The 22599-nt window shown below is 37.9% G+C and overlaps 1 protein-coding gene across 7 annotated transcripts in view; it reads left to right on the top strand.

The window, feature by feature from the left end:
• SLC4A10 (solute carrier family 4 member 10) overlaps positions 1-22599 on the top strand; it is a 171441-nt gene that overhangs the window by 144475 nt on the left and 4367 nt on the right. For 6 of the 7 annotated variants that reach the window (XM_087920080.1, XM_087920082.1, XM_087920077.1 and 3 more), the window contains 9 exons: positions 4696-4857; positions 6184-6297; positions 6824-6985; positions 8516-8767; positions 9857-9925; positions 12014-12187; positions 12505-12627; positions 15439-15506; positions 16479-16595. In XM_087920080.1, coding sequence (XP_087776206.1) covers positions 4696-4857; positions 6184-6297; positions 6824-6985; positions 8516-8767; positions 9857-9925; positions 12014-12187; positions 12505-12627; positions 15439-15506; positions 16479-16595 — 1241 coding nt within the window. Of the gene's footprint in view, positions 1-4695; positions 4858-6183; positions 6298-6823; positions 6986-8515; positions 8768-9856; positions 9926-12013; positions 12188-12504; positions 12628-15438; positions 15507-16478; positions 16596-18965; positions 19003-22599 lie in introns of all 7 variants that reach the window. The other variant, XM_087920078.1, reaches the window with a different exon arrangement.

The raw sequence follows: 22599 nt of genomic DNA, 5'->3' as shown, positions 1-22599 counted from the left end.
CTAAGACTGATAGCACAGTAATAAAAACAAAAGCAAGCAGGAAGGGAAAAACGCAGAAGATAAACTGACCCTGCTTTCTGTATAGTAGCCCCTACCTTTTGAACTAATTTCCTCCAGGGCAGTTGTGGGAGGCCCCACCTTGTTGCAATTCTCTAAACCAGGGATGTCGAACTTGATTTCATTTAGGGCGGCATCAGTGTTGTGTTTTACCTCAGGTGTGGCCATGGTGGATGTGCCCATGATGTGTGGGGTCATGGTGGGTGTGGCCAGCTAGATGTCACTCATGTCGGAGGCGTCTATGATGGCCCAGGTGCTCTGCCAGTGAAAATGGAGCTCCATTTCCACTGGCAGAAGCACTGCAGGCTGGTCCTTTACTATTTCCAGGGTGGCCCCATGGGCCAGATCTAAGCATCCCATGGACCAGATCTGGCCTGCGGGCGTTGAGTTTGACACTCCTGCTCTAAACAGTTTAAGCTGTTCCATCCCACCATACTTTGGGTTGCAGGTAACTGACTGTGGGCCCTTATTCTGAGTTTCATTTTGGCTTTTCATTAGTGGTTAAGTTTTCTGATATAGCTTTTGAAATGCTTATTATGTTTTCTTTTTGAAATAAGTAAACAAAGAAAAATCAAACATTGTCATTCCAGCTAGACAGTAAATAGTTAGGATAGCATTAATCTGAGTGGCCTGAGAATTTTGCTAAGAGGAAAGTTGTAAAATGTATACAAATATCCTTATATATTTCATATATTATTTATATATATATGAAAGGAGCCCCAGCATAAGTGATATCACTTCACAGGGATAAAAATAGGCAATGTACAGAATTTTCGTAAATATGCTTTCCAATTCGTCTCTGATAATGAACTATGATCATCATTAGCTTCTACTAAAATCTATTTAAGGATCTTTCTAGCCTCTGAATGACTTGGCTTCCTAAAAATACATGTCTGGGAAGACAAGACTGGTCTGATTGCCTTCTGATGTGCATAAATCTCCTAGATTTAATCCTAGCTTGACATAATCAAAGCTCCTTGTTAATAAATGATCCCCAAAGCCTTGTGACAAGCTTGCCTATAATATGAGTGCAGATAATGCTAAAGAAGAACAATCTTGATAATAAATGTGTAACTGTTATTGTTATTTATTATTATATCTATGTCACCATCTTGGTAACTCTGGCTTCTCACCGCAGAACTTCCAAATATTGGAAAATATTTCTAAGAATTTTCAACTGTTCAGATTCCACTAGTGCAGAATTGTGATACAACCTGATTTGTATATCATATGGGAACAAGTTTTATCTAAGAACAGCGTGAGCCCTTTGTAAAGCATCAGAAGAATATTACGAAGACTGCATGGTTGTAGTAGAAATATTTGTGCTTTAGGGCATTTTATGAAACTGTATGTAGCATATTATGTTGTTATTGGATACCCTTTTGGTTGCAAAGAGCCACACTGAATATGTGGAATGAGGACATTGTTAAGGGCAGCAATAGGAGGATCTTGTCTTAAACCTGTATGGATGAACTGGGTTGCTTTCTTTTCTTTTTTTCCCCTGAAGTTTTTGGGCTAGGAAGGACCAAGTAACTCTGGATGACACAAAAAGAGTATTTTAAGGAGATACATGCAGCCCTGGGATTATTAGTTTCAAACCATGTTTGTATATGAATACAATTATTTAGCCTGAATCTAAGGTTAAAATACTTTTTTTGTGGTTGAAAAATACAAAGCTTGTAGGAGAAGCTAAAACAAATGGAAACAAAGAGACATTTTTTTAAAAAAACACCCTCTTTTTAAAATATAAATTTGGTTTTCTCAGTACTGTGGTTTTTAAAATTGCAGGCTGGCTTAAGCAGCTCAGTTATGCAGATACTATAGCATCACACTTGTTAGTTTCTGTGAACCTGAAGGAAGATTTTTGAGTCATACATTTCCTTCTTCTCTATTTTCTGTCGTTATATTTAATCAATCAGAAGTGGTACCCTTTTAATCGTTTCCTGGGTACTATATAGAGATATCAAATAATCTAGACCTTATTTATTTGTGAATAACCCCATAGTTTTTTTAAAAACCATTACTCCTGCTTCATGGCCAACTAGTAATTGAGAAAGTGATGGAGCCTTCTTGTTAGTTACGCAAAAGAAGGAGCTGTTGGAAGAAATATCCTTCTGGGTTCAGTTCCAAGCAGGGGAAAAGACACTGGAATATGGAAGCTGCTTGGAAAAATGGTTTATTGATGAACAGGATAGGTTCCCTGGGCAGTAAAAGAGAGGAGATACTGAGAGTCCCTGAGTTTTATGCCCTCTCTGGGCTTTGAATTTCCTAAGACACAGGAAGAGTATCCTGATTGGTTGCTGTCAGAGGTCAAAGCTAGCTTTGTAGGTTGTCTGTGTGCTAAGTTTGGTTGAAACTTGGTGGGTGGTGCAATGAAGGGCAATTCAATGGCTCTGCCTGAAGGAGGTAGATCTTTGTTATGTAGAATAGATTGGCCCAGGCCTTAATGGCCCATTAACAAAGGTGGGAGGGCTGAGTTTCTGCCTCTCTGAGTTTCTTCTTCTCTTTTAGGGGAAATATTCTGCCTTTTTAGTATATCCTAAAATATTTCATTTTTCTAGGAGAGGGGTAGGTTTTAACTTCCAACAGAGCAACAGTAAGGCTGACAATAGTAATGGAGTAGGTTTATGATGCATTGATAAGTACTAACCCCGGTTCAGTTTTGCAAAGAGAAATCCTCCTTGGAAACCAGTTTTCCTGGATAAATGACTCCTTAGGCTACTTTAGAATAGGCATGTCCAAGCCACAGGTAGCCCTAGATAGCTAGCAGTGAGGAGTCCACATGATGGAAGACTTTTAACATTATTATGTGATTTATATATATTATATGCGGCCCAAGACAATTCCTTTTCACTCAATGTACTCAAGGCAAGTTAAAAGATTGGACACCATGCTTTAGAACCTATGGCAAGGAATCCTAACCCTTTCGTGTTTTTACTTGCAAAAAACTCCACTTTCAAAATGTTCTCTCCTCCACCCCTTCCCTGTTTAAGAAGGGAAAACATAGTCTAGGCAAATTCCCAATGATCTGTCAGTTCAGCCGTATAGACTACTGTATAGTGCAGATCGCTGACAGATCTCATTTAAATGGTCTTCTAAACGTTTACAGTGAACAAATGAGCATATTATGTGCTGCAGGGTTTGATATAGAAATATATTTTAAGGAAGATGCTATGTCTGTTCGTACAAAATGTTTCTGCACATAGAAAAGCACCATGGAAAGCTTGGGATAGCATGTAGAATGTGTGCCTTTTGGAATGAATATTCAAATATTTGTCTGGAGTCTTATGTCAAATTTTATTATAATGCGGTTGTGTGGAGTCTATCGTCCCCTGGTGGCAAAAGAAAGTCCTCTCTGATGTAAAACTAGAAGAATTATTTAAACGTTTGTATAGTAATCTGATGTTTTCCATCACAGAAGTTGTGCTTTACAAATCAGTTACTTGACACCGATCCAGAGAAAATGGCTTTGAGCTTTTTACGTGTGCAGTTCAAGCAGCTTTTCCTGCCTTAAGCTGTTAAAACTTAGATAATTTTTTCTAAGACCTGCATTAGCAACATGTTAGATTAAAAACAAAACAAAATGAACAAAAAACATTGCTACCAAAAATGTAAAATAATGATTACTAATAAACTGAGATGAACTGCCAGATTAGAATAGACCTCAGAACTTTCCAGTAACATTCCTCATGTAACCATAGTCACTAGCTGGTATGAAACTTGATATCATCCAGGTCTGGACCTCACTTTGTTCCTCACTGTCTCCCTGTTACATTAAACCACAGTTAATCCATTAGTTGTTTTGAAATTACTGTCCGAAGCTGATTTAATGTTTTGACTAGTTTTGTGTTTTTTTTTAATTGAGCCAGAATATAAGGGCCAGAAAGAAGGGAGAAACAAAGGGAAAGCTGATAAGGAAAGATATAATTAAGCCTCTAATTTCTGTGGCTTCAGTGCTGTGAAGGTGAAAAACAACCCCTTTCCATGCTTGCAAGTCAGAATCAGCAAGGGGAAATGGTGCTATTTAATCTGTGGGGTCCTTGCCACTCTCTGAGCTTGCAGACATTCCTCTACCAAACTAGGTAGCATCTTCAGTGCACGGATGATTATGTACATTTTAATCTTCCTCCAGTATTTCCAGGCAGCAGGGATAAAAAGGCGTAATACTTTTTAAAACTTCTTTAGCAGCAGAATGTAGTATGCTACCAACTGCACCATCAAGACAAGCCCAGAGCCAATTCTAGACACCCAGATTAGAGTTTCTGTACATAATATGCCCATCTGTTTCAAACATGTAAGATATTTAAATGTACAATGTAAACTGATGGGTGGGGTTTTTAAAAAAATGTCTACAATAGCCTTCAGTGTTAGGTTTTAGTTCGTGACAGTGAAAGAGTATTAGTGATCCGAGAGTGTAAAGTCCCATCTTTGGTTTCTTAATAACAGGAATAGGGAACCAAGTCCCTTTTATGACTTCTGGACTTCAGCTCCCAGAATTCTTGAGCCAAGTATGCTGATCTCAGGAATTCTGGGAGTTGAAGTCCACACAAGTCATAAAGGAACCATAGTTCCCCACCTCTGCTTTATAGCATGCCATTGGTTAGCAAACAGAAACAGTGCCTTTACTTTCTCTGCTAGGAATGTAAGAACTGGAAAGGGCTGTTTGTTGGACGAGCCTGTCATGAACATGAGCCTTATGTTCCAGATGTCCTCTTCTGGTCAGTCATCTTATTCTTTTCTACAGTCATACTGTCGTCCACACTGAAGCAGTTCAAGACTAGCCGATATTTCCCAACCAAGGTAATTTTTTTAACAATCAAATCATGAAAGAAGTATTGCAAGCATATGATGCAAGACACGGTTTCCCCAACTCAATTCGTTATGACTATCACATCTTGGTTCCGCATTGCGGAACAGCATTTGAAAGAAGTTTAATACCTTTGGGGCATTGATAATCTGAGAATAGCAACGGAGAGGAGAGAAAGTATGTTTCAACTTTTCTTCTTGTTCCAAACTGGGCAGGAATTAACTTTCAGCAAAATAAATAAATCGGGAATTTATAAATTTTAAATGTGCAGATAGTCCTGGGCTTTGCAATGTCCCATGGTCATGCGAATAGCACAGTTTTACCATGGTTGTTCCAATGCTGTGGTCATTGAACAAACCAGTTATTCACTATGAGCAGGTTTTGATGAAAACTAAAAGTAAATGTCAGTTTTCAGCAAAAATGTAAAACATGGTGGTGTGAACATGGGATGTTGCAAATGGCTGTAAATGTAGATTTACAGTTGCTGAATACCCAAATTGCAGTTATATAACCTCAGGGGGCAGCAATCATCAGAACCTGGGAACTGGTTGCAAGTATGTCTGGAGAGTCCATCCTAACTCAAGGGTTACCTGCAAGTAGCATGCTTTACGTGTCAGGTCCTCCTTAGATTAACATCTCTTCATAGAATGGCAGCTTTAGGCATATTTATACCTGAAGCCAAAACTCAAATGCTTCTGCATCCTGTGGTTTAGTGCTAACCTTTTTTATAGCCTGTAGAGTTATAGATTGCTTTGTAGCCAGCATTATACCAAATCTACCATTGCTGCTTTCTCACAATTCAATCTTCATGTATTTCAAAGGGTATTTAACCAGCCTTCCCAAATTGCTGCCCTCCAGACAGATAAAGTGTGTGTGTGTGTGAGAGAGAGAGAGAGACAGAGAGAGAGAGAGAGAGAGAGAGAGACAGAGACAGAGAGACAGAGATAGAGAGACAGAAACAGACAGAGACTGAGAGACAGAGACAGAGAGAGACAGAGAGAGAGACAGAGAGACAGAGATAGAGAGACAGAAACAGAGACAGAGACAGAGAGAGACAGACAGAGACAGAGAGAGACAGAGATAGAGAGACAGAGAGAGAGAGAGAGACTGTAGTCTGTGTTGAGTAATTGTCAAAGCAGCTGTACATTTTTCAAATTCACGAAGAAGAAGACTTTAAAGAACAACAAAGGTGCTTCACAGGTAGTTTGAACCACTTATTCTGTAAGGTTGTTGAATTACCTTCTGGTAATTGCTTTTTCTTCCTGCTCATCTATGAAAACTCTTAGCATTCTCAGTGATGATTGGCTTAATATTTACAGGTACGGTCTGTGATAAGTGACTTTGCTGTCTTTCTCACAATCCTATCTATGGTGATAGTTGACTATTTCCTTGGGATCCCATCACCAAAACTTCAGGTTCCAAATGTTTTTAAGGTAATTCCTTATCAAGTTATGCTAGACCTCACAAAAATGTGGCATTTGTGACAACCAATGCATTTTATAGCTATTTCATGCTGAACTTGATTGAAATATCAGGGATATGAAGTTTGTATAACACATTTTTAATGGAGGAATTTTTAGAATAAATTTAAAGGGTAAATGAACTACAGATTGCTTTGCTTAACTAAGCTGAGTAAGGACTTCCTTGCCTTGCTCCAATATCCATGTTAAATCCCTAAAGATCTTACAGTAGTAACAGTGGAATCCTGTATAGATTTTTAATATGTTCCTTAACACTTACTCTTTTATATTTTAAGAACAAGCACTGTGCACATTTGAAATTTGCAAGAATTATTTTTTTTTAAATTCTGAACCATCACCAGTGTATTATAACGGTCTGAACCTAATGTAAAACATTTTGAATTTATAACATGTATTATATTTTGCCCTTTTTTACAAGGCAAATGATGTTTTGTTTTAATACATTTCAACTATCTGAAATGTGCTTGAATTCTTTTAGCCTACCAGGGATGACCGTGGCTGGGTTGTCTCACCCTTGGGTCCCAATCCTTGGTGGACAGTCCTGGCTGCTCTAATTCCGGCTCTTCTTTGTACCATTCTGATATTTATGGACCAACAAATTACAGCTGTTATTATAAACAGAAAAGAACATAAGCTAAAGGTAAGAAAGTAACTCCACCAAAGTTATTTTAACCTTTTACTTTATTATTCCAGACTCTCTGCATACTTTAAAATGCAAATTATCTACTTGACAGTATTTAAAAATATTTGTATTTGTATCTTTCACTACAGATTGTCGGTAGAGAAAAGAATATATTTCTTGATGCAAAAGGGGGCTAATGCATGTCAGACACTGTAGTTGGTGGTTTGTTTGTTTTTTTGTTAACATGAGTAGGCAAACCTGCCCCAGCATAGATGCTATTCCATAAATATTGTCTGGTGGAGCATTTATGCAACAGTTCTATACATCAGAAATGAAGATGTAATTTGAAACTGGTTCCAACACACTTAGTGGACTCAGATGTTATTTTGAATTGCATTATGAAGAAATAAATACCTGTGACACTGTAAAACAATCACATCAAAATTAATATCTCCTGGATCATTTGAGTTACAATTTCTGTCATCCATACACTAACTTGGCTAGTGTCTAGAGAGTTGAAGGTTTTAACCTAAAGTTATTAGATAAGGAGAAATGGGAATAAAATAACACCCTTGAAATAGTACAATCTATCAAGCATTGGGCTGTGGTTTCTCACCTGGACAAAGAATGTATAGAAGGAGCTGAAGATAGATCTGTTCTTGTATATGACTGTTCTGACTCAGGCTTCATTCAAATCAACAAAACACACGCTATGTGTAAAAGCAAACCTTTTTTAATGTGATGCTGGGAATTATTTGCATTCCCAGCCAAAACTCAATAAACACAATTTGTCTGGGATAAGAGCATGCCTTTCAGGGTTGTAAAAGGCTGCCAAGAAACAGATGTTCACTTAATTAACAGATAAACCGACAGAAGTTCCAGCAAAGATAAACCAGAGTCTGCAGGGCACCGATGAGAAATCAGAATCTAATGAACTTCTTTGCTTCCTGCAAAGAGCACATCACCAAGGGATGGCTTTTATCCTTTATGGGAGGGGCAATCACCTCCCAGCCTTACTCCCAAGTCACCCCTGCTGCTTCAGCTGCTCTCTCCTTTTAGCAGCCCTGTGCACACACACACTGGGAACAGGCTCCCTGGGATCCTCTGCTTCGCTGCTGCCACACTCCAAAGGCTCCGAAAGCAGCATCCCACTCTTAGATAGTCCTGGCCCCATCTCTGCATCAGATGCAGGACCCTCCGTCCAAGTCCTCACCAGACTCCCTTTCGTCCTCACTGTCCAATACCTCTGCCGTCCATACCGGCTGCTGGCGAACCACAACAACGACTATGAATCTTTCCCATCCAATGGCTTCTAGATGTATTGGACTTCATCTGTCGGAATCCCATCTAGGACAGAAGATATTAGATTGAGAATAGTTGATACACTATAAGAGAGAAAAACAGAAGAAATTTTCATACAATTTCATATACTTTTCACTTATTGGCATATAAACATTTATTAAGTTCAACTGTTGGGTCATACTCTATCTAAGTAGATGTTGCCTCCTATCCTTCTAGCTTTGTCCGTTGTCACCTCTGTTTTAACAGAAAGGCTGTGGCTATCACTTGGACTTGCTGATGGTGGCCCTCATGCTTGGCGTGTGTTCGATCATGGGCCTGCCTTGGTTTGTGGCTGCCACTGTCCTGTCAATCTCTCACGTGAACAGCTTGAAACTGGAATCCGAATGTTCAGCTCCAGGAGAGCAGCCCAAATTTCTTGGCATTCGCGAGCAACGGGTCACTGGTCTCATGATATTTATCCTTATGGGCTGCTCAGTTTTTTTAACCAGAGTGCTTAAAGTAAGTATACACTTCATAAACCCAAAGTAAAAGTGAATTGAATTTTCATACATCTGATGTCAATTTGGAACATACGGATTCTTATTTCATAACAAATAAATTGTACTTTTGTTGTGCACTTTTTGTCCATTTCATAATAAAATGTATGTTTTGGATCTGGAGGTCCACGGGTTCAAATTTCCTTTTTAAAGAAAGGATTTTAGGTTGCAAAATATTAGAAAGACACCTGGATGAGATCCTGGAGAACTGTTGTCCATCTAGATAGACCTGAGCTTCATAGACTAAATATTTGACTAGAAAGACATTATCGCTATCATATATTTATAGTACTAATAATAAATATTAAATATTAGTACTATATATTTATAGTACTAATTCAATATGAGTAATACCTATTCAGTAATAATTTAAATAATTCTAGTAATGGTTAACTCAAGTTCCCTCTGCCACATAGAATCGTTAACATTTCAATGATGTAATAAATTGGCATTTCATTTAATAAATTCACAAAAAAAAAATGGCAAAATTCAAGGGATTGTTAAGATAAGCTCTTTTTTCTCTTCAAACATCTGACCAGCAGCTCATTAAAAAAAAAATCTATTCTATTTGAGTCGAAAGACCTTGCTGGGCATGACAAAATTTCAAGAGAAAGTTTTCCTTCTGTGAACAAAGCTGAATTTGAAGCAGGGTGAAGGTCAAAGAATTTGAAAAAAAAAATTATGTATTTATATATTTATTTAGTTATTTACATTTATTTGCTGCCCTACTCTCATAATGGCTGGGCTCTCATAATCTTTTAACTGTGGTTTGTTGAACTAGTTATGGTGACCTGCTAAAGCCATAAATTGTAATCGACAATTTCTGAGTTTACCCATTAAATTAAGCCAAAAACTAATACAGCATGGCTCCCCATATAAACCCTGCAGGCTGATGTTACAGTAACAGTGTCACCTTCTATCTGCTCTTCTGTGAGATATGGATGGAAAAGTACAGTATAAATAAATAAATTGCCAGGTTCTTCATTTTTTCATGCCTCCTGTCACTACCAATTTACTGAGACGATATACATTTTCCTTCTACTCTTTGCAGTTTATTCCCATGCCAGTACTTTATGGTGTATTTCTTTACATGGGTGCCTCGTCTCTCAAAGGAATTCAGGTAAAGCGAAGGATGTGAAATATTTATGTTCCTGTCTCTTTTGTTGCCGTGGTCAACACAACTAAGTTATTACTGCTTGCTTTGCATTATTAAATTGGATACATTTCCTGTCTCATGCACAGAGGTGGATTTGTAGCTGGGCAGATGCAGATAGATAATTCCACAAAACATCCATAACAAAGTACATTTATTGGTACATCAGGTATCTTCATGACTCACAGTTGTGATGAAATTCTTCTATAATGACCAATCCTTTGTATATCTGCCTTGTAGTAAAAGATGGTTATCTCCTAACCCATCTCGTAGCGATAGAAAGCAGCTCCCATGAGTTAGGGAGTTCAGGCAAAAGTGAGGAAAACTCCCCCGATCCACTGAGGGTCAATTTAGTGCCCAATCAGGATTACAGATGTGGCCACGTGATATGAACTACATTTCCCAGGATACCTTTAACTACATTTACCACGATGCATTCCCTTAAGGGGACAGCTCATAATTCCTAAGTAACTATCCAACTCCCATAGACTGGCTGGGACAGCATAACACAAATGTGGAAAAATGTGCAGCCTACATAAAAAGAGGTGGCTAAACTTCAGCATTGGTACCAAAGCTCTGAGTCATATCTCTAGACTGCCAGAATTCTAGCTTGCATCTGACCTATTACTGGGCCTATGATCCCGATTCCTTTCCCACCACTTTTTGCTATGTGTTTCCTGCTTGGGAAACTTAGAGACACAATAGCTAGTAAGGATATATTAGGTCATTTCAGCTTCCCAATCTACTCTTTGTCACCTTTGTCGTATGGTTCTGGGATTTAGGAACTACTCAGTATTAACAAACAGTATTTTTAATCCAACATCCACTATGAGATGGGTTATCACAATTCCCTGTTTATTAGATTTTTTTCAGAGAGGCCGAGAGTTCTTGTTATTAATGCTAATACAATAAGTGGGGTCAAGGGAAAGGCATTGTGGAAGATGCTTACCTGGAGGAAAAAAATCCTTATGGGTAGTTAAAATGGAAACTATTTATTTGTAAGTGAAAAGACAAGATCGCTATATAGTGTTGACAACAAAGAATACCATCAAATGTACAAAATGAAATTTCAGTAAAAGGAATAGATTTATTATGATTTCAACAAATTCCATTATATATCTTTCTGATATATTTTTACTATAAATGTGTGTTTATGTGTGAGTGTGTGTTTTTGTGTGTGCGCACACATGACGAAGGGAAGAGAACAGGTTTGAAAATGGCCACTTCCAATCCTTCAGGTGAATCAGTCAATTTTCAATAGTCAGTGAGAAAAATTTCTCTCTGCTCCATTCCTGAGTTTCTGGAATGACTGCTGCCAAATTATTTTGCTACATTGGTCTGTACTCATGGATTTCAACCAGTTTTCCCCAGAATCCTAAGAATCCTTTGGGTATGTTAGAATTGAACTTTCCATCAACCCCAGTGAAGAGTCAAAGGCCATGCTAGCTGGAGTATGATGGTAGTTAAATTTGAATTGGGAGGAAAAGGTTGGAAGAGGGCTATTTTATATATATGTATGTTTTATTTGTTATTTAAAATTTCAGATGTGTATTGAAAGAATGGAATTTAGATGCAGATCACAAGCAATAGCAATAACACTTAGACTTATATACTGCTTTACAGCCCTCTCTAAGTGGTTTACAGAATCAGCCTATTTCCCCCAACAATCTGGGTCCTCATTTTACCCACCTCGGAAGGGTGGAAGGCTGAATCAACCTTGAGCCTGGTGAGCCTCCAATACTGCATTCTAACAATTGTGCCACCATGGCTCAAGATGTATTATTTCTGAATTATTTCAATCTCACTCTGGATCTGCTAAAGAACTTCTCGGCGATACTGGAAATTCTAAAAACTTTTCTGAATTATGGTAGATTAATTCAGAAGATTAATTCAGGAATGAGGAATCACACGCATGAGGAATCATGTGAATTCATAAGTAGTGGACAAGCCTTTGTTTTACCATAGTAGTTGCCTTGTTCTCCTAAACATTTCATTTGAAGATCTCTAAAATCATGTATTTTCTTAAGTATAAACAATTAGTTTGTTCTTTGTTAGCTTTTTGACAGAATCAAGTTATTCTGGATGCCTGCCAAACACCAGCCAGACTTCATCTACTTAAGGCATGTTCCCCTTCGAAAAGTCCATCTCTTCACAGTAATCCAACTGAGCTCTCTTGTGTTACTATGGGTTATTAAAGTTTCAAAAGCTGCCATTGTATTTCCGATGATGGTATGAATCCGTTATTTCTAAATTCGTATAAGATTCAGTGTTGTCTTTAAGGAACAGTAGTCATTTTGAGCATGGATGTGATTATTACTGAATTCTTTTTCATAATGAAAATAGAACATTTCTGTTACAGATCATACCCACTTCATCCTACAACTCAGATAAATTACTTACATGCATATAGCAGTAATTATTGGTGTTGCTTGAGGGAATTTTGCAAAATAATTTTAGAACTGAATTCTTTGACTTTTTCCTTCTAAGAATAAATATGTCATCTGTGCCTGTCAATATTCTTATCATAGTATAAATATTTGGATTAGGTCTTGGCATTGGTGTTTGTCAGAAAACTCATGGACTTCTTTTTCACCAAACGTGAGTTAAGCTGGCTGGATGATTTGATGCCAGAGAGCAAGAAAAAAAAGCTTGAAGATGCTGAAAAAGAGGTATGCTTGCAGTGTCTTTTCTTTGATTTTCTCTCTTTGTTCCTTCTCCAATATTATTGACTAAGCTTATTAAAATTCTATTTTGAAGCAGCAAATCTAGCAGGTAGCTGTGTGGATAAAGGTGGACAATTCACCAAGAGGGGATTTGTATGTCATCTTTTTTTAAAAACATAGGTATAAACCAAGATTTTTGGCTTGGTTGATAGGGCCTCTTGGTACATTTTTCACGCAAACAGGAAGTGTATTTCCACACGGAGTAGCCAAAGCTCTGGTTTAAATGAAGCGCAAAATGAAATAATTACAGATACAATCCACTCAAAGTTAAGTTATTCCTAGAAATCATTAAGATGTCAGTGAACTGTCTATGCTCAGTAATTCTCTGAATCATGCAGGTTTGTGCATAAGAAATAGCATGAGTTAGAATGACCAGATGATGGCTACAAAAATACCAATGACTTCTTGATTATTCTAACTCTTTGCTGCCATCTACTGTTTATCTAGATTTTTGCAGCTTGGAACAGGTAGATCTAATATAAAGATCTAATAGGTAGGGATTTTCCTGCTTTCAGATTTCTTTTATCCATCTTTTCTGTAGAGAAATAATTCAATCATGCACCCATGTCTAGCCGAAGTGGTATGTTCTGTCTCCTACAATGGGAAGTGTGAAATGTAGGCAAGATATTTCTTTGGATTGTCCAGGGATGCATTTGTTTTGATCTGATTTGCTATGTTGCACTTTCTTTTTAGAAATATGAATAGTGGCAGAAAGCAAAACAGAAAGAAATCTTTTTTTTTCCTTTTCAAGTAATTTTCCGAGCCCCTATTTTTACATGTTATGGCATTACTAAATATTTGAGGCTATTATTAAACCTGCTCAGCTGTCAAAATCCTGGGAAGCTGTGAAGCTTAGAAATAACAAAATTAACTAGAAGTAATTTTTTTTGACATGGAGCCTCTGGAATTTAATTGGAAAGGCACCATTATGCTGGCTTTAAAAATAGAAATCTGTTCCACATACAGATAGAAATGAAGTTGACAAGATGTTTTTAAAAGTCTGATTTGACTGGATCAAGATTTTCATTTTGTGGCTTGATCTTCAATATAACAGTAAATTTCCATCAATAGTAACCATTAAACATCAAGGTGGAAAACAATATTTATTCTCAACCACTTATTGTGTCATGGATTAATGTGATATTCCTAATTGAAATTAAATTTGATACAGACATACATCCAAAAAAGGAAACCCTATTATCTGAACAGTTCCACATCATAATGAGTTGGCAGTTAGTTTTATTTAATTCCCATTAAAGTAAGTGGGAAACTAACTTGTATTGTTGATGTTGACACAGTCATTTAAATGCATTTGTTCCAACCCCCCCCCCCCCCAATTCTCCCTCTACCCACACAATACATATGTCATCATTACTTACAAAGGGGTGCTTAGAATAGATTTGTTATTACGAATCTGTATGGCCATTTTTATACCTTGACCACATTTGAATGCTGCTTTCTGGTATTGCCTTTCCACACAGTTCTATGTTTATAAATAAACTTGTTTTTTTTTAAAAGGCAACTGTAATTTTAGGCTGCATCTACAGCAATAACATTTCCAAACCATAGGGGATAATAGTTGACAAACCAAGAGTTTCACTATAGTATTTCTTTTATCAAGTATGACCCTTGAGCTAATAATACCTGTACTGGCTATTTGTCCAGTAGATTGAGTTAAAAAAGCCTAAAAATAATCAACAGTCGCTGATTTTTGAATGGAAACAAACTTAAGAGTTAGCAAAATCGGAGCACAGTTGACCCTAAGACTCCAAGAAGGCAATTGGTTTAAGAAAATATTTGTAGCTCAAGGTTGAACTATAGAATCCTTGGTGCTCTCTGAGCCTGGTTGCTCTCTTGCTTATAGACTGATAATGTTACTTAAATTGAAAGCCAAGCACCAAGGACTCCATAACTGATTTCAGCTTCCTGCCAATGGGCAAAACCAGGACAAGGAATCAGTATTGTTTGGCTGAGCTGGACTGCTTGATGGAGGAGAAAAATATCTTGAAATGAAAGAAGATACAGAATGTTCCCAAAATGTAATTGTGTTGTTTCTATTGAGATGAACAGGAATTACACACAAAACAAGAGAGAAGTACTACAAATGAACTATCTACAGCAGGGGTAGTCAACCTTTTTATACCTACCGCCCACTTTTGTATCTCTGTTAGTAATAAAGTTTTCTCTAACCGCCCACCGATTCCACAGTAATGGCGATTTATAAAGTAGGGGACAAAACCCCTACCGCCCACCGTGAAAGCTGGAACGCCCACTAGTGGGCGGTAGGGACCAGATTGACAACCACTGATCTACAGTATCTTCTAACTTCTATTTATATCTATCTTTCTAGATATCTATGATATATATCTATATCATTTGTCTGTCTATCATCTATTTATCTATCTATCATCTATCATCAATTTATCATCTATCTATCTACCATCTATCTATCTCTCTAATTTCATAATTTTTATTTTCCTTTCTCACTTACTAATCCTATTTGTACAGCAAAATTGGCAGGGGAGAGGAAATGCCTAACTTCTGGCATCTACAACATGTAATAGGATTTATGAATGAGAAAAACCACCGAAACGACATTTCATTTTCTCAGAACATTTTTTTTAAAAAAGCATTTGGATGGAAAAGAAGTGAAGAAATTATGCTCTTTTTAAGGGCAAGGGATTGGATCGGAAAACTGCAATATTGCTGCAATAATTTATTGGTCACCCTCTCCATTTTATTTTATTTTTGTCTTAGGAGGAACAAAGTATGTTAGCAATGGAAGAGGAAGGAACAGTCCAGTTGCCACTTGAAGGACACTGCAGGTAAACTACTCAGAACTAATTGGGTTCCCTGTCAGTGAGGAAGTGAATCTTGGCTTCTCTTGATGCTTTAGAACCAAAAGAGATGCAATGCAGTTGTTTCATAACTGGGTTGAGGATGAGTATATTTAACTATTTCCCCCATCCATTTTTTCCAGTTAAACCACGATTAAAGTTATAAAAAATATTTTCCCCCTTTATCCAGCAAGATCTAAACCAAATTCTGTTATTTCTATTGAAATCCCCCCTCCCAGCTTTCATTCCATGCTAGAAGAAAGTCTTTGCATCTCCTTTGATTATTATGATGATAACACTGGTGCAAAATTAAAAACTAGCAATTGATTATATATCTCCTAACTTATTTCTGGTTTGGCTCTTAAAAGTGCCTATTGGGTGGCTCTCAGCCAGAAGCCCCTGGAGGTGCCAGGGATCAAGCTGGGTGTGTGTGTGTGTGTGTTGCCATGTGAAAAGCAGATCCTTTGCCACGGAGGGATAGCTCTTCCTAATGGTGCACAGCCACTCAATTTTGAAATGGGAAAGGAAATTCGGAGGGGATGTATGCACACCTCAATGTTGGTGACTCCTGAAAGAAACCACCTTTTACTGAGCCCCTCATGGTAACCAGGAAAATGGTATGGGGTCCAGGAAAATAGGTGTTTGAACAAAGGTGGCACCAATAGGGTGAAAAATAATCATTGAATGTTGTTGCCACATTCTGAACTCAACCAGGAAATCCAATTGAATCACTCCAAACTAGAGGGCAAATAATTCAATTCATTTGATCAAAAGTTTCAACTTGAAGAATGCTTTGACTGAATCTCCTTTGAAATAAATTGCCCACCCCATAAATTTCACACCATTCTAGGGGGTAATTTGAACGAATACCTTAAAACAGACTGACACACTTCTTCTTTGGCTGCACTAAATGGTAACATTCAGTAGTTTGAGACTCTGAGCATGCCAATTTTATTCTAGAGATGACCCGTCTGTAATAAATATTTCTGATGAGATGGCAAAAACATCTGTATGGAAGACAATGTTGATAACATCAGAAAATGCCAAGGACAAGGAGTCCAGCTTTCCTGCTAAAAGGTTTTAAAATATTTTTATTTTATACAATCTTTAAAGTGGGGTTGGTTGACTAAATCAGTATACTGAGCTGAACAGGTTCCACTCTAGATCCCTTTGATTTCATAATTCATGCTAGTCAAGTATTTGTTTTGCTTAGCAAAGTAAAAGCACTATACATTTATTACTTAGATTTACATAATGTGATTATGAATGCATTCAATTGATTTTTTTGGAGGGGGAAACCCCAAAGAATAAATAATATAGTGTCTTCTGAAGGAACAGTCTATAAAAGGGCACCCTAAATAAGTACACACTAAGCTATTGCACCAACATGCAGCTTCTATAATAGTGGCAGTGACTTTGTGGCCTTTCAGACGTTGCTGACCGACATCTTCAAGCAACCTTAGGGTCAAGATGGCCAATGACAAGGGATCCTGTCAACTCTAGTTTGGCAACCTCTTGTCATTAATAATTGCCCACAGTTGTTTTAGTAAAGATTTTACAGACCTTGGGATGTATACTGTAACTTGGGATTTGATCCTTTCTTTGCCAAAAGGGTAAGAATTCCAAGAGACTTTTCCAGGATGTAGAAATGGAGCCTAGAGCAAAATGTTGTGATGCATCTTTGCCCCCTTGAAAAAATGCTTCTATTCAGGGATCATGTGGGCGAACTTTGCTTCCCTCCAGAATGCCATAAGCTAGAAGAAGCTCAGGCAAATATTTCCACCCCATTTCCCCTCTCTCTTCAATCCAAGTGGTGATTTGCACTGGGGCTCACTGGATTGAGACAAGGATCTTTTCAGAAGAACTCCTATTGAAGAACACATGTAAGATCCCTGGTACAGCCGTCTCTGGACAGCTGCTGTGCCACCCACATGGATCCTGCTGGTCTGTTTGGACTAGCGTAAATCATCAAGGGAATTGGCCTAGCTAGAATCACCCTGGGGATCAGTATAATCCCTTGACACAGACACAGATTTTCATGCCTCATACATTCAGAGTCCTCCATATGGGAAATTATCGTACCACTTGGATTGAAGAGAGAGGGGAAATGAGGTGGGATATAAGTAATGTCTCATCTGTGCCCCCCTTTCTTTGTAAAAATACACAACAGAAGGCTTAGCACACTTCTCAGATGCATTCTCCATTCTGTCCCTTTTTCGATGTTCTTGTCTCACACACAAAAAAGCTTGTTTCTCACCATATAATTATAGTAAAGCAGTAGGCATTTCATAGACTCTTAAAACTAGCACAAGAGACTGTGCTAATAATGCTAAAGGACCCCTTGCCTTATTCCTTATGACGGATCTGCTCAGTCCCTCCTGTCATTTTAAAACTGAGCTGAATTACTGGGTGCCACAGAGATTCTGGTGGATATAAGATGGTTCTCATATCAACCAGAATGGATCTATTTTCTGGTGTGATCTGATTAGGAAGGGTATTACAGACAATGTTTTAAAAAAACCAAAACCATCAAACAGCTTCTGCCTTCAGCTTTATAATCTGACTGATACAATACGGAGGAAAGGAGGAGTTGGAGGGAGACAAGAAATGGCACCATTTCTTTTTAAAGTACACTGTGCTCCAGGGTGAGAACTTAATAGAATTGCTACCCCTAAATGTCAGGAAGAAAAGACCTAAAGAAGGTAGACTTTCTTGTCTGAATAAAATATCATAAATGAAAATGTAACATGCATTATAACTAACAATTGAAAAGGGCCCTTCCTATTAGATGACTTCAAGTAGCTTACTTCTAAGTGATCAGAGCACAGAGGGATGGGCATAAGGGGCCCTCTCTCACTTTTTCCATCTTTCAAGGCTGCTAGGCCTCTGGATAGGGGTGGGCTTCAAAAATTTTAGCAACTGGTTCTCTGCCCAGTTGCTGGGTGGGCATGGCCACAGTAGGCATGGCCTAGTTGGCCTTGTGCACCATGGCAGAGGGGCCGTTTTCACCCTCCCCAGGCTCTGGAGGCCTTTTCAAGCCTCCAAGAGCACGAAAATGGCCTCCTCGGGCTCCAGAGGCCCTCTGGAGGCGTGTTTTTTGCCCTCCCCAAGCCTCTGCTTGGGCCCTATGCTTACCTGGCATCCAAAATGGGCCACATGGGGACTCCTGGGAGGGGCAGAGTGGGCGGGGCCAGCCAGGGGTGGGATTTACTGGTTCACCGAACCGGTCATTAAAAATGATAAAACTAGCTACCGGTTCAAGTGAACCGGGCAAATCGGTAGCAGTCCACCCCTGCCTCTGGGTAAAAGGCAGATTTATTTGTGTGATAATCTCTGTATGCCGAGGTCAGTGCAGTCTTGTTTAACTACTTTTCCCTCAGTTACTATTCCTTCTGAATTAACATGGTTTTCTACTTGATTGTTCCATTACCACATTCCTACCATAAGCTCCCCTTCCTAATCTCTAGAAGCTGATTTCCCAAAGGTAAGATTCTTTCCCCAAACCTTTGTCTTGATTGTTACTGTGTGGTATCTTTTGAAATGTTCACAAACATGCTGTGTGTAAATTTTGGGGAGACAAAATGCATTTCAAAAGGATACAAAAAGCACATTTGGAAAACTGTGTGAATGCACTCCGCTTCATTTTACCCAATATCGGGCATAACACTGACCCATGAAACTTGGAAGAGATACTGGAATTAGCCACAATCCTTCACTTTAATAAAGTAGCAGGAATGAAAGACGTCAGATTGAGTCTTGGTATTTTGTCACCCCAAAATAGCATGCTGGTTTGGCCATACCTCCTTCTCCCTCAGCAGCATAAACAAGATGATATATCCATGGTTGAGATTAATTCATACATTCCATTGGGTGAGATGCTGCAACAGCATAATTTCAGACCAGGATCAGCCTCATGGTGCAATCAGCATGGTCACTGGTGATTTTTTTTTTCTTCATGAAGGGAAGAATGTTTCTTTTTTCCCCAAAAAAGTAAGGATGGGAAGAGAAGCAGACAGCTCCGGGTGCCGTCCTGCTTTCATTCCCTCTTTTCAGCACCATCATTACCATTCACAAACATAAAATAAACTCAAAACAATATTCATCTCCCACCCAATGCTTTCATGCTGCAACTCTCTGGAAAATAGGCTGAAAAATAGCCCCCAGTCCCCAACAGACGCCCATCTTGACTCTAGGCGAATAGCTGTGGTCCAAGACTACCTTGGATGAAAGATAGACTCACACCCAACTAACTTTTGTGCCATTTTGATCCTTGATGGAGATTGCCACCACCATACTTCGCCAAGGTGGGAGGAAAGGTTCAAACTATTCTCCCATCCGGCCATTTTCCTGACTTCTGAAAGTATGAGTTAGGGTAACTTTTTAAAGATTCCTTGGGAATCTAAACAATAATTAGCTCTCAAATGTCTTCCTGCAAGCTGCTCTTTTAATAGCTTAAGAGAAATTTCCCGACAGTTAGAACAATTAATCAGTGGAACAACTTGCCTCCAGAAATTGGGCATTTGTCCGAAATGGTGGAGGATCTCCTGCTTGAGCAAGAGGTTAGACTAGGAGATCTTCTGTTATTCTGTGAGCTTCAGTGACAAGAGAAAAGTCTGGGCTGACAGGAAATGGTGAAGTTAGATTATATACCAAGAACAACAGAAGTGTAACAGAACAGCGTCTTTTCAAAAGAGCTCCTTCTGTAGTAGAGTGCTATGAATTGCCCATCTTCTCTTGTTAGATTCTGAAAGGGCCTGGTTGTTAGAATGCAGGACCGGTCTGTTGGATTGCAACACACTATCTAGTTCCTAGAGGTGAAACTGGGCCTTGGTTATGCCAGTAATATACTGACCAAAATCTGCCAAAATTCTGCATACTGCCCTTACTATTAGCAGGGAGCAATATTTATGGCAGAAGAATAGCTAAGGCTGGTAACAATCCACATAGTCTCATCTTATGAAAATGCATTATGTGAACGCTTCATATGATCAAAACTATGATAGGCAGTAGAAGTCAATATTTAGTGGCCCCTTCTAATGCTAACCCTAGCATATGGAAAATAGCTATGTACAATGTAATAGCAAATGCCACAGACCATGAATGAAAGTAATGAAGTAAAAAATAATAGATATGAAGAGAAAGAATGGAAAATAGGAACAGATGTGGAACAGATTGAATAAAGGTGGACTGATCTAGGAGACTGGAGTTGATGAATACGTGGCCAAAAATTAAGCTGTAATTTGATTATGAATGAAAGGGATATAATGTAAATCAGTAAAAGAGATAAAATGTAAACCACACTTGCTGTAAATCAGTAAGTATGGATTAGTGTTATTTAGTTGCTGTGAAGTTGTTTAGGATTGTGATAACAGCATATTACATGCCAGGGAATGATGGTAATTGACTGATTTCAGTTCTGATGTAGTGGAAATTATGTAACAGATATGATGGAGGGAAGCATAATTATTTTGTTAAGTGACATAAACCACATGGGTGGTTGGAGACACGGCAAGGTGATGCAGAAAAAAAAATATTGCACCATTTGAATACAAATAGAATAACAATGATGACTATTTTTCAAGTATCCGCATAGAAAAAGATCTGTTTTGAATGTGTGGTTTAAGTTTTAGTCTATTCATGAATACATGCAACAAAGGGATAAAAATAGATATAAACAGCTAATTTATTTGATAGTTTATTATGAAATTTTGAGATAATTCATGGAGAATAAAATGATGAAATATTTTAAAGATGGGACAGACCATTGATTGGTAATGTCAAGACTGGACATACACACAAAGGGAGAAATGAAAGAAATTCACTGAAGAGTGAATGAAAGTAGAATAACTTTAGAAAAAGAAAGTACAAATCCTCTGTGAAAAAAAATTAGATCAATATCATGGCAAAATGAATGTGGATGTAAGGAAAAGGATGTGGAAGATATTTAGAACAAAGTAAACAGAATTATATTATTGAGTATTACTGAAGTAACTGGAATGGATAGCATGAAAAACAGTATTGAAGAGGGAAAGAAGTGAAAGTTGCCATGGATGAGAAAAAATGAACATAAGAGAACAATTACTTCTAAAACAAAGAAGTGAAAAATATTAGACAATGTCTATACAGAGAAAAACAGTAGCAAAGAAAGCAAGTGATAGTGAAGACTAAAATAAACAAAGTTCAACTTTCATGCAAATACAAAACTTTTACAGTGAAAAGGATATCCAGCAGAATAAATGGAATTAAAAATGATAAAATGATGGTGGAATGAGTGTTTTAGAGATTTGTATGAGAATGATAACAATATGCTGAAGAGTGAAATTAAAACAAATACCAAGAAAGAAGAAATACCAAGAAAAAAGTAAGGAAAAGGTAGTCTTGTATGTGGCGAACATTCTGAAAAGTGGTAAAGTTGCAGAAGTGGATGATCTAACTGAAGAAAATGCTAAGATATGGTTGGTAAGGTTTTGCAGATTAATTAATGGAAAAATACTGTAATCATTCCTAAAAACAAAAGGAAGGTTAGTAAGAGGGCATAACAGAACAACAGGCAAATAAATGTATTTGGGAAATCGTTGAAAAAAAAATGATTGAGACGCTATGAGACCACAAATTTAATCTTCATGCCTGGAAGAGCTGTGTAAAATAAATGTTTGCTTTTCAGCAGAGTATCAATAAATGCATGAACATGAGAAAATGATATTATAGATTTCTTGATTTATAGAAGCAAATGATAGAGTAGGTGTCATGGAATTACACAGCAGCTGTCCAGATGAAGTTGGAGAAACTAACACAAATTTGTATATATATATTCATTCAAATTTATAGCAGTCCTTGTCATCATTCAGAAAGACACAATATAGTCAGGAACACGGGCATATCATGAGGTAAATCTAAAACAGTATGCAGAACACACAAAAGAAAAAAGGTGGGGAAAAAGGGAAACCCCTTATATTTACAGCAACCAATCATAGCGTTGATTGCCTCATGCATGAGTCAGCACTTTCTAACTTATCAACTACAACTGTGTCTTCTTTCATTGTACTCTTTACTGTTCCAGCTACTAAATTCAATATCCTCA

Source organism: Pseudonaja textilis, chromosome 1 (assembly GCF_049901715.1).
Source record: "Pseudonaja textilis isolate UNSWEBS1 chromosome 1, rPseTex1.2, whole genome shotgun sequence".
Taxonomy (NCBI): Eukaryota; Metazoa; Chordata; class Lepidosauria; order Squamata; family Elapidae; genus Pseudonaja; species Pseudonaja textilis.
This window is presented reverse-complemented; position numbering and strand designations above follow the sequence as displayed.